At 39.1% G+C, this 11,725-nt stretch overlaps 1 protein-coding gene across 1 annotated transcript; it reads left to right on the top strand.

The window, feature by feature from the left end:
* Nucleotides 1-2,805: 2,805 nt before the first annotated feature.
* ZG16B (zymogen granule protein 16B) lies at nt 2,806-10,356 on the top strand. The gene is made up of 3 exons (XM_074196951.1): nt 2,806-2,903; nt 4,708-4,825; nt 9,578-10,356. The coding sequence occupies exons 1-3, from the start codon at nt 2,810-2,812 to the stop codon at nt 9,948-9,950; spliced, it is 585 nt and encodes a 194-aa protein (XP_074053052.1). The 5' UTR covers nt 2,806-2,809; the 3' UTR covers nt 9,951-10,356.
* Nucleotides 10,357-11,725: the final 1,369 nt, after the last annotated feature.

Raw genomic sequence — 11,725 nt, 5'->3', positions numbered from 1 at the left:
TAGGTATTGCTCAATCAGATGAAAAATACAGCTAACTAAAAACAGCTTGGGCACTTGATACAATTGAAGCCCTAGCATCCAGAATATTAGCGTTGAAAGGGTCCTTAGAAGGTAGAGAACAGAATCCAAAAACTGGAAGACCTCAAAGATGTAGATCTAATGTCAGACCATAGCAACTTTTGATCACAGGATATAAAACAACAGTACTCCAAAAGTCCTTAAGTTAGAATACAAAACATTCAGAGATGGAGATCTTATAGCACAAAATTCCAGATCTGAAAAAGTCTTTAGAGATGACCCTTTCCTTTTACGGATGACAAACTAAAGCCTTCAGAGGTTAAATGACTTGTCCAAGGTCATAGAGTAAATCAGTGTCCAAACTGCAGACTGAAACCCAGGTCTGCTTCCTTCCCAGTCAACATTCTTTCAACTGTACTATAATGCCAGAAGTCAGTTCAGGGGAATGTAATATGACAAGTAAGAATAGTTTTAGGGTTCAAAGACACAGAAAAGTTAATAATGAACAAGGGACTTTTCTTAATAGTTAGGAAAAAGGAACAATAGGGAGAATGATTAAACAAGAAGGGGTTGTAGAGACTTTTTATTTTCCCAAGAACCCTTCCTCAACACGCATACACTAACCAAATAAGTTTGTGAAAGAACATGATTCCGGTACAATGATATTTTCACAAGGATAAATTTGGCCCATCAGTAAATGACTTTACTGATCCCTTACATCCCTTTAATGGAAGAATGAGAGTGGAGAAAAAGAAGTTCATTGTATTAGAATTTTCCAAGGCATTCTCCCTTAACCTTCCCCACTCCCTTGCTCCACCCCAGGAGTCTGATAGAAATCTATCAGAAGCGCCAAAAACAATTTTCTTGGGGAAGTAGTCATGAGTTGGCTGTATTTGTTTCATTTCCTTGAAATACGATTCAAGACTGGGGCAACAAAGTGGTATTGTTTGCCAACTGGGAATCAAGAGACAGAAAAGAAGAGATCTAGGTACTATGAATTCTGAAGAGAGGTTGAATGTGGGTGACTTGGCATTGCCTGAGCAGACCTGAAGGGTCCCATCACTCTCCCTTGCTTTACAACACTGTATAATAGGCCATGAACTCATAGACTCAAGCTGCTAGAAGAGAAGATATCATCTACTCCTATTCACTAATTATACAGATGAGAAAATAAGACCTTCCAAAATGGGAAATAATGGATCATACAAGGGTAAACACAAAAGAATCTAGGTGTCCTGACTCCAAATCCAGGGTTTTTTCAACTATAAACTGTATCCACTGCCTGTGCCCCTAAGGACCCATATAGGAACACTTCTAAAATCCATCAGGGCCCAGGATAAGGGTCCCACTTGGTAAAAGAAGAAGAGGTGGACTCAATTCTGCTACCCCTATATCCTCTCTTCTATACAGCAAAGGTCTAGATATACATATTACTACATATCCAGAAGCATTTCTTAGCTGTCTTCAGATAATCCCTATGTAAAGGTCACTGTTTGAGTGACAGTATCATGAGGAGTCCCAAAAAAATCTAAGGGGAAACTTTGGAGGTCTATCCAGGAAGGATGGATGGGCTGGGTCAATCCACTCAGGAAACTGTTCACAAAGTAAACAAGTGGTGAGTATAAATCATCTGGGTTAGTGGTGACCAGCAAAGCTCTCCCAGCCCAGAACAGGTAAGGAAGGGATGGGGAAGCGGGTGGTTCCTAAGATCAATTCTGAGCCTAGAATTCAATGGCAATGGGACTTTTAGATTCAGGTCTAGAGACATCAGAGTTTTCAAATATCAGAAGAGAGAGAAATAAGACACTGGGTTGAGAAGCATAGAATAGAAGAGGAGAAAGGAATGATTCCCTTGAGATGCTAAGAGAGGTAATGGGTAAAACTCTGGGTTTAGAGTGAAAAATACCTGATTTCAAATCCTGCCTTAAACACTTACTAACTTTGATTCTGGGCAAGTCATATAACCTTCCAGTCTCAGTTGCTTCATCTGTAAAATGAACAGGCTAGATTTTATGGATTTTAAGGTCTCTTTCTGATTTGAAATCTATGGACCTATGATTACCCTGCAATCCTTGCTCTACTTGATCATTTCCCCTCCTTTCCCAGCTATCTGTCCAGGCTGGGTCCACAGGGCCTCACCCCTGGAGGTCCAGTTAGAATCCTAACTCTCTACAGTTTATTTGTTACCTATATGACATTAGACAACCTACTTCCTCTCTTCTGATATAATTCTAGGTTTCTAAGGTTCTTTTCCAATCCTATATTCTATAACATGCCTCCCACCTCATGACAGAATACAGGTGTAAAAGGAGACATACATTTTCAGATGTGGGCAACATGTAGATTCATTTTGTTTGACTCTATTGATTAGAGGGACAACTTGGGACCCAATAGTATGGAAGGGATGTAATGACAGAGACAAAAAAATAAATCAGTAAAATATTTTAAAATATAAAGAAGAAGGGCGGCTAGGTGATGCAGTGGATAGAACACCAGCCCTGGAGTCAGGAGTACCTGAGTTCAAATCCAGCCTCAGACACAATAATTGCCTAGCTGTGTGGCCTTGGGCAAGCCACTTAACCCCATTTGCCTTGCAAAAAAAAAAACTAAAACTAAATAAATATAAAGAAAAAAAAAGACTTGCTGAAGGATAATGAACAAAATAATTGTGGGAAAAGATTCAAGATTTGACATATATATTTGTTCTTTGAATATGAAAATGTGTACTTATTGATAGTTGTTAAGTTCATAACTGTTGAAAAAAGAAAATTTAGAAAATCAATCAGGTCCTATGATTTTTTTAAATGTCTCTGTATCTTTTTACCAGATCATGAAGTCCTTCCTGGTCCTTTTCCTCTTGGGAGGAATAGCCTGCAATTGCAGTGGTAAGTCTTGACCCCTTCCTCTTGGATTCTGTTCACCTCCCCACCCCTATCTACCCACAGTGGAACATGGGAACAGAGGAAAACTTGGGTAACAGTCACTTAGGTTGGACAGTTCCTGTTGAAGACTTCAAAAATCTTCTCCCTTCCCCTAGGTCTCTGATTCCTTTTGACTCTGCCTGTTACACAATCCTTACAAACCTCCTTTGAATACCAGCGGTTTGAGGATTTTTATGGGTTTAGTGAGGGAGGGGCCTCATGAATTTTCTCTGAACTTCAGGAAAAGGGATTTCAGGTTCTAAATTCCTATTCATCCAAGTTAATATTGCAACAGTGTGGATGATGTGACACAAGGCTTAAGCTCACTAAAACAGGGATTTCTAAATAAATCTATAATGTACAATAGAAAGTGCTACCCTTGTGGAAAGCAGAAAGGCTACCATGACTGGACAAGGAATCATTCCTCTGTTTTCCTATCTTCTAGAATTATATAGGCATTGCACTAGAATTATATCTATCATATATCAGATGTTTATAGTCCAGGAGTACAAAAATGAAACCACCCCTGCCCTCAAGGAGTCAACTTTCTACTGTATTGACTTCTTCCTTGAATCTCTCAGGCCTCTCTATTGAACTTCTCCTGGGCATTTGAATCATTTCCCAACTTGTATTAAAGTTATTCTTCTCTTCCTGCTGGGCTGGGAATTCCTTAAAGGCAAGGATCATATGCTATTTCATTGCTGCATCTACTTCAGTATGTGGAATGGGATGGAATATAATTGAACTCAGAGAGTTTCTTAAATGTTTTTAAATTTGAGGAAATTTTTTTGTGTATCAAAAATTATCCCAGATGCCTCATGATAGTAGTTATACCTGAGACTCACTTAATGATAAAATAAAGCTTGGTGAGACTCTGATTGCTTTCTACAACTCTTGGAGTTGTGTCTGATCCTTCATGATCCCATTTGAAGTTTTCTTGACAAAGATACTGGAGTGGTTTGCCATTTCCTTCTTCAGCTCATTTTACAGATGAGGAAACTGAGGGGGAAGGGTCACACAATTTAGGAAGTATATGAAGCCAGATTTAATAAGTCTTCCTGACTCCAGACCTAGCTCTCAATGGCACCATCTAACTGCCCTACATTCTAAAATACTTGATCTACCTGGGGTGGCTAGGTGGCGCAGTGGATAAAACACTGGCCTTGGAGTCAGGAGTATCTGGGCTCAAATCCAGTCTCAGACACTTAATAATTACCTAGCTGTGTGGCCTTGGGCAAGCCACTTAACCCCATTTGCCTTGCAAAAAAACCTAAAAAAAAAAAAAACAAATAAAATACTCGATCTAGTTGTAGCTTCTGTATATTTGTATAGCCAATCTATTGTTCTCTTTTTTGTTTCTCTGGTGAGATTTGCCATTACAGATCCTAGTTTTTCTATTCTGTTCATTATTTTTGTTATACAAGCCATAAATTCTCACCTCAGACTTCTTATTTCTCTTTTGAACACAGAGAAATAACATGTCGTGGATCCCCATGATGATGGGAAAATGTTATCAAGGGCTCTTTTATTGCCTGTATGCCCATCATCTAGAAAAGTGAGATGCACACAGTAGGTACTTCACAAATTCAACTGAATGGAATTTGATACTTTAAGCCTGTAGTGCTATCCCTATTGTTCAAGTCTGGAAACTGACCCTCAGAGAAACTAAAGAATTCACCCCAGGCCCACCTAAATGAGTCACAGCAATAATCTAATCCTCCCCCCATGTGTCACACTTCATAACAATACTTCTTTCTGCCCTTTTGAGGTGCATTTTCTGAGGACTTCTCTGACAGTGGTAAATTTTTCTCCCTTGCGGAGAGGAATCCTGAAGACTGTATCACAGGTTTGCGATTCTCCCTTGGAATAGCTGGCCTCTTCAAAAGGTAAGTGGAACTGATGGAGTGAATCCCCAGGTCTCTTCTACCCAATTCAGTTTGCTTCGCAACCCTGAATCCAATCCAAACTCTACTCCTTGTCCATAGTCCATGTCAACCTTTCCATTTCCACAACAATGATGACCTCTGTAAACAAACTTTGTTAGGGCAATGAGCACTAGACCAAAGTTCTGGCCTAGGAGTCCCAAAGATCCTTCTAATTTTCTGTATAACATTGGAGAAGACATGATCTCTCTAAGCTTTGGTTTCCTCATCAGTCTAATGATGGGATTGTATTAAATGATTTCCAAAGTTGTTCTAACTCTGATAGCCCTCTGTTTTAATATTTTATGTTCCAAGGTTCCTCTCAGCTCCATCATTCTGTGTTCTAAGGTCACTTCCAGTTCTGATTGCATAAGATTCTATGCTGGGTTTTACACATAGATAGAATTTCTTATTATTATCAACATAGATATATTGACATAGGACATAAACTGCAAAACTAAACTAATATCATACAAAGGTGACGTGTGAGAAAGTTTTTAACATTGGGATTACCTGGGTGAGAGAGCACATACATGGTGAGGGACAGACTTCCCCAATTTACAGGTTGTTTACTCCCATTCCAGAATTCCCAGTAACCCCAAAATAAAACTTAGGGACCATAGCCCCCTGTAGAATCTGAAACCACGACTTCTCTTGCTGGCTTTGGCCAGGCAGTTAGACAGACTCCTCACACATACAGAGATAGTTCTTTGTCCTATTTATAAGAGTCTCAGCTTCCCTCTTCTTTTCCATTTTCTGTATCCTTTCCCCAAGTCAAGAGTGAATAAATGATCACAGATTCAAAGAATGCCATCATTGACAGGAGCTTTGAGATCACTGAGTCCAGCCTATTCATCATAGGATCTAGAGCTGAAAGGACCTCAGAGGTCATCTTGTCCAACTCTGCTTCTTATTTTACAAATGAGGAAACTGAGAAGTTTCCAAAAGAGCAGAAAGAAGCACAGAAAAGTTATTACTGGTTCAAATATAGTTAGCAAGTTGAAGGACCAAAATCAGTTTCTCTTTCTTCTACCATCTGGTCTCATTGCCTCAGAAGGGATAGGACTTAGAAAGAGCTTAGAAAGATATAGCAATAAGGGAATTGTAGGATTTTCCTCCAGAAAATCGTTTCTGTAGGAATCTATAGTTTAAAAAGTGCTTTCTTTACATCTGTGAGATGTAAAGTATCTTCATTTCACAGATGAGAGAAGTAAAATAGAAGGTATTCACAAAGTCAATATTTAATTGGAAATAACAGGTATCAGAGTCTGGTCTTTTGACGAGAAGTCTTTATTCTTTCTATGATGTTGGGATGTTGAATATAGAGGAAATGAGAAACTCTGTTTTTGATCCTGGTGATAAGATGTATTCCCAGGATGGCTGGCAGACCAAACTCAAGGAAGACATCAGAAGTCCACTAAGACAGTAGTCCCACACAATGGATAGAGCACTATCCCTGGAATCAGGAGGACCTGAGTTCAAATCCAGTCCAGACACTTGACACTTACTAGTGGTGTGACCTTAGGCAAATCACTTTACCAGGGCCATCTCCAGGTGTCCCTATTCATGTATGACCATGGGATCCAGAAAGTGAGGCTGGCGACTCAGCACAAATCTAATTTACATGTTTGTCATGGCATCACTTCCCTGATGTCATGGTCTTCTTCAAGAATGAAGGCAAAACATCAACGACCCCTTACCAGGCTAGGGAATAGATCATGGTGTGTATGACTGCCTTGTATTTAGTCAGGAGAGCAGGAGAAGAGAGCAGAGTAAATTAACAGTAGATCAGACGATTCCAAGAACAAGAAGAAGTTCCAAAGGGAAGCAGGATTGGTAACAGCAAAGGGAGAAAGGGCTCAAACATCATTCTCCACCACATCATTGTCTGTTTAGTCCAGAATGATTATCTTCAGTTTAAACTGTTACATTTATATTCTCTGACTTAGGTTTTTATTCAATGACATTTAGCTAACATCTCTGTACTGATAATTCTCAGATATATTTTTCAGCCCCTAAACTCTTTGACCATGCTAGGACAAACATCCTAATTCTAGCCAGTGATGATGATGTTTGTCCTTCATTCTCAAAGAAGACCATGACATTCCTGTATTAAAAATTAAAACATCAAGTATTATTATGAGAATTTTTTTATTCTCACAGACTCCCTGAAAGGGTCTCAGGGATCCACAAGGGTCCCTGGATGACTCTTGGAGAAGCGCCATGATAACTGCTGAGGGAGATACTTTTAGAGAAGAAACACAGTATCTTGAGAAACTTACAGTCTTGTACAGAAACGTGACACATATACACATGACTTCCTTTTTCTAAGTGTGAAAGATTCATGTAGATGCAGAGCTGTGTGATGAAAACAGGGCTAAGGGGGTCATTAGTGCTTGGAGAAAGTGGTTGTAATGAAGTGGTGGAGACAGACAATGAGGAATGTCAGTGGTAATGAAATGAAGGCAACAAGCAAGGATGGAGATGAGGTGATAGCTTAAGGAGATTCCAAAGGTTTATTTAGGGAAAAGAAGACAGACAATAACCCTTACTTGGTCCTAGATGTCTCTCTGGGTGCTCTCATCTAATTCTGGGTTCCTATAACAAGTCTGCTATTTAAGAACAGCTCCATCCTGTTCTCCAGAACTTTCTTAATGAGCCATTTTCTTTCTCTAGACCTTTCACTAAGATATCTAGGTCAAAGTATCATTCAGGGTGGTAAGGGACTTTAGAAATCACCTAGTGCAACCTCCTCATTTTACAGATTGAAAAGTTAAGGCTCAAAGAGAGAGAACATAACTAACTTGCTTGAGTAGAAAAGCCAATATTTCCTCCCATGCCTTATAGCCCTGCTTTCAGATGCATTGCTCAACCTGGAGCTCGAAGTTATTGTCTCCCCCACTAAGGGTTCTGTTATTATTACTAACTTTATTATTTTGGTGGGGGGTTTTGGGGGAAGAATTAATTGGGTTTAAGGGGCTTGCCCAAGGTCACACAACTAATAAATGTCTGAGGTCAGATTTGAACTCAGGTCCTCCTGATTCCAGGGTTGGTATTCTATCCATTGCACCACTTAGCTGCCCCATTCATTTCTAATTCTTAACAGTGATGTTAATCATTAAGAAATAGGAAGAAAACCAGTGAATATCCTCTCAAGAAGGTACTGTAGGAATGACCCACACCCAAAGGCCCAAGCAGTTTTAGGAGATGAGCACAGAAAGGTCCCACTTCTCAAGACAACTGAGTTTTAAAAAAAAAGATTGAAAATTAAGGAGAGTAGAATAGGGGCAGTTAGGTGGCACAGTGGATAGAGCACTGGCCCTGGACTCAGGAGAAATTGAATTCAAATCCAGTCTCAGACACTTAATAATTACCTGGCTATGTGACCTTGGACAAGTCACTTAACCCCATTGCTTTGTAAAAAAAAAAAAAGACAGAAAGATGAATCTGGATAGATTTAGAAAAATGTGGACTTTTGCTGAGTGAAATGAGCAGCAATTTACATGAAGACCATAATAATAAAGTGAGAGACAACTTTGAAAAGCCAAAGCAGTTACCAATCATGACTTCAAAGTAACTGGATAAAAATGCATGTGTTGACAACCTAGTGATGTAGGATCAGACATGCATTCTCACATTTGACCCCTGTATAGATTGGTTTTACTTAACTATACACATTTATTACAAGGTTCTATTCATTGAGTGAGGGGGAAAGAAAATGAAGGGTAGTGATTAGTGACAGACAAAAGGGGGAAAAGAAAATCAATAAAACTTTTTTTTTTTAAAGAGGAGTCAGTGGTTTTCAGTACCTTAAAGGGAAAACTAGACATTTTCTTTATCCTTTGGGGCAATCATGTCATGTCACTGCCCTCAATTTCTTCCTATGTAAAATGGGGAGGGGTGGATTTCAAGACCTCTCAGGTCCCTTCTAGCTCTGAATTCCATGTTAGAACCATAGAGACTTAGGCCCATTTACAATGAGTCATCTCATAAGTCATTCAGTGAAGATTTGTTAATGATAAAAAATTATAGAATCACTAAATCCCAGAGTTTAAAGAGAATAGAATATCACATCTGGAAGAACCTTATTAGAACATGAAATAGAATATAACTGCAGAAAGGACCTCTGAAACATATGAGAGAATTATGAGAACTGTGATAGACCTTAAAGATTATAATATCCAACCATCTCACTTTATAGATGGGAAACAGATTCATTTAAGAAACTTGCCTTGATACTGAACTGGAGAGAGGGAAATTATAATTTATATTTTTTTAGCCTTTTTAAGTTTGTAAAGTGTTTTTCTCACAATTAATCTGTGAGCTAGGCAATGCAAATATTATTGCTATCCCTTATTTCACAGATAAGAAAACTGAGAGGTAAAGAGGTGAAGTTGTTTGCCCAACATCACCTAAATAGTAAGATTTGAACCATATTTTTTTTTGCTCCAAGTTCAGAATTCTTTCTTCTACAGTGTCTTATAAATGTTCCTAAAGACAAGACATAATAAGAGAATTTCTGGCTATGCAATATGCAATGGAAGTTGTAGAATCATCTTTCTTAAAGACTACCTAGAACAGAAACTACAAACCATCCCCAATTTCTTTCCCATAATTTACTATCCTGTTTGGGAAAGTGATTCCCTACTTGGAAAAAAAGATTGAGGGACATAACTCTGGGACTCAAAGAAATTTTAAAATTTTCCTTTTTTCCAGCATACAGATGCAAAGAAATGGTGAATGGAGTGAAAAATATGGAGCCAAAGGGGGCAAAAGTGTGGAAATCAAACTCTGGGAAGAGGAAAGTATAGTTAAAGTGACAACCTATAAGAGGCTCTGCATCATCGGTCTCTTATTAGAAACCAGTTCAGGGAGAGTTTTCACAATTGGGACTCTTGTCGGCCAAAATTTAACTGCCTACCCCCCTGAGGAAGGAATGGTGCTCTCTGGCATCCAGGGAACCTATACTATTATATGTCTGAAAACACTGAGATTTCAGTGGAAATTCCCTCCTGTAACATACACCTCAATTGAAGAAACTACTACTCCTGAAATTCCTGAAACTGCCAAAGCTTCTACTAGTGGATAAGTAAAACAAGTAAACAAAGTCTTCTCAAGATATCTCAGCTGAATTCCTACTGATGACACCTGCTGAAGACAACCCCACTGCTTGGCATCCTATAACTACTGTCCACAATATGTACTCATCTGTCCCTTCTAGAAAAAAATCTAAAGCTGCAGTTATACTGAGTTTTTTTTAAAGCTATATCTATCCTGACCTGGGTTACTCTTCCAGATATCTAGAGTCAATGGCTGGCCTAAGAACTCTGGAATCTGGGAGGGAGGAGGGTACCCATGACCCAGGTGATGTGACTCCTCCCAGAAGCTGCTGGTCTAAAAGTGAAGGAAGGAAAAGAGTTAAAACTGTGATGGGGAGGATATCCTCAGAAGATTTAGGAGTCTAATCAGTCAATAAAGTTTCTGCAATAGTTGTGTCCCAGGTTGCAAACTGTTCTTTGTTGGGAAACGAATTTGGGAGTTACGGGGGGCATATGGTGGCAACAGAGGTTCTCACTCTGATGTAGAAAACCCTCAGTAGAAATAGTGAATGTTTCGTGTGGAAAACAGAAATTGAGTAAGTTCAGGAAATATTGTTCCTGTGGGACCAAAAGGCAAGGGAGAGTCTTTGCTCAAGAGGGAACATTTGGGTACTTTCCATGCCACTTTTTTGAACTTTAGGGGTATTAGAGCACTGAGGATAAAACAAGGACACCTAGGTTCCAGTCCTGATTCCCAGAATTACAGGGCCTAGGTGAACTGAATCTAGTCACCCTACTCTACCCCTGTTTCTTCATCTGGTAAAATGGGTGTGATAAATTTTGCACTTAGCTAACTCATAGGATTGGAAGAATTCTGTGTAAACTGAAACTCAATACAAATGGGAGCAATGAAGGCAATTTGTGACCTTTTATTTTTTTATTATTATTAGTTTTTAGGTTTTTGCAAGATAAATGGGGTTAAGTGTCTTGCCCAAGGCCACACAGCTAGGTAATTAAGTGTCTGAGGATGGATTTGAACTCAGGTACTCCTGACTCCAGGGCCGGTGCTCTATCCACTGTGCCACCTAGCCGCCCCGACCTTTTCTTTTAAATACATCATGAGCCCCCTCCTATAATAATAATAGCTAGCTTTTCTATAAGAACTATTATGTGCAAGCCACTGTGGCTAAGTATTTCACTCATTTGATCTTTACAACAACTCTGGGAAATAGGTGCTGTTATTATCATTGAAGAGAAGTTAAATGATTTGTCCAAGGTCACACTTCTACTACCTGTCTGAGGTTTGATTTGAACTCAGAGCTTGCCAACTCCAGTGCCAGCATTCTATCTATTGTGCCTCCTCCTAAGGGCAAGATTCTGTGAGAGTTGATATGGGTTGAGGATGTTTAGAGATGTTTCTGAGAGTTTTATATGCCCACTCCTGGCTCATTTTTCTGTGTTTTTTTTTCTATTTATAATGAGCATCAGGCTGTCATGTGATTCTGCTTATAGTAAGCATCAGGCTGTCATATGATTAAATAATTAACCTGTTCTGGGAGTGAAATATATATGATCTGGCCACCATATGTCATTCTGACAGCCCATGAAAAGCCTCTTCCCCTCTCTGCTTCTAGCATCCTCTATCTGGCATCTACCATTTTCTGAGCTGACCCCAGACTCAACAAATTTTTAGAAATATTATTTACAGGTGGAATTCTTAACTTTGTATCATGGAGCCCTTTGGCATTTCTCAGAATAAAAGTTTGTAAATGTATAAAATATGATAAATAGAATTTCAGCAGAAACCAGACATATTGAAAGTTAT

This window comes from Macrotis lagotis, chromosome 8 (genome assembly GCF_037893015.1).
Source record: "Macrotis lagotis isolate mMagLag1 chromosome 8, bilby.v1.9.chrom.fasta, whole genome shotgun sequence".
Taxonomy (NCBI): domain Eukaryota; kingdom Metazoa; phylum Chordata; class Mammalia; order Peramelemorphia; family Peramelidae; genus Macrotis; species Macrotis lagotis.
This window is presented reverse-complemented; position numbering and strand designations above follow the sequence as displayed.

What these genes read in the sequence shown, in the direction of transcription:
- ZG16B (XM_074196951.1), top strand. Translation starts at nt 2,810, where the DNA reads ATGATTTTTTTAAATGTCTCTGTATCTTTTTACCAGATCATGAAGTCC. An exon ending in AATAGCCTGCAATTGCAGTG is followed by an intron (nt 2,904 to 4,707) that starts GTAAGTCTTGAC and finishes TGCCCTTTTGAG; the next exon opens with GTGCATTTTCTGAGGACTTC. An exon ending in ATAGCTGGCCTCTTCAAAAG is followed by an intron (nt 4,826 to 9,577) that starts GTAAGTGGAACT and finishes CCTTTTTTCCAG; the next exon opens with CATACAGATGCAAAGAAATG.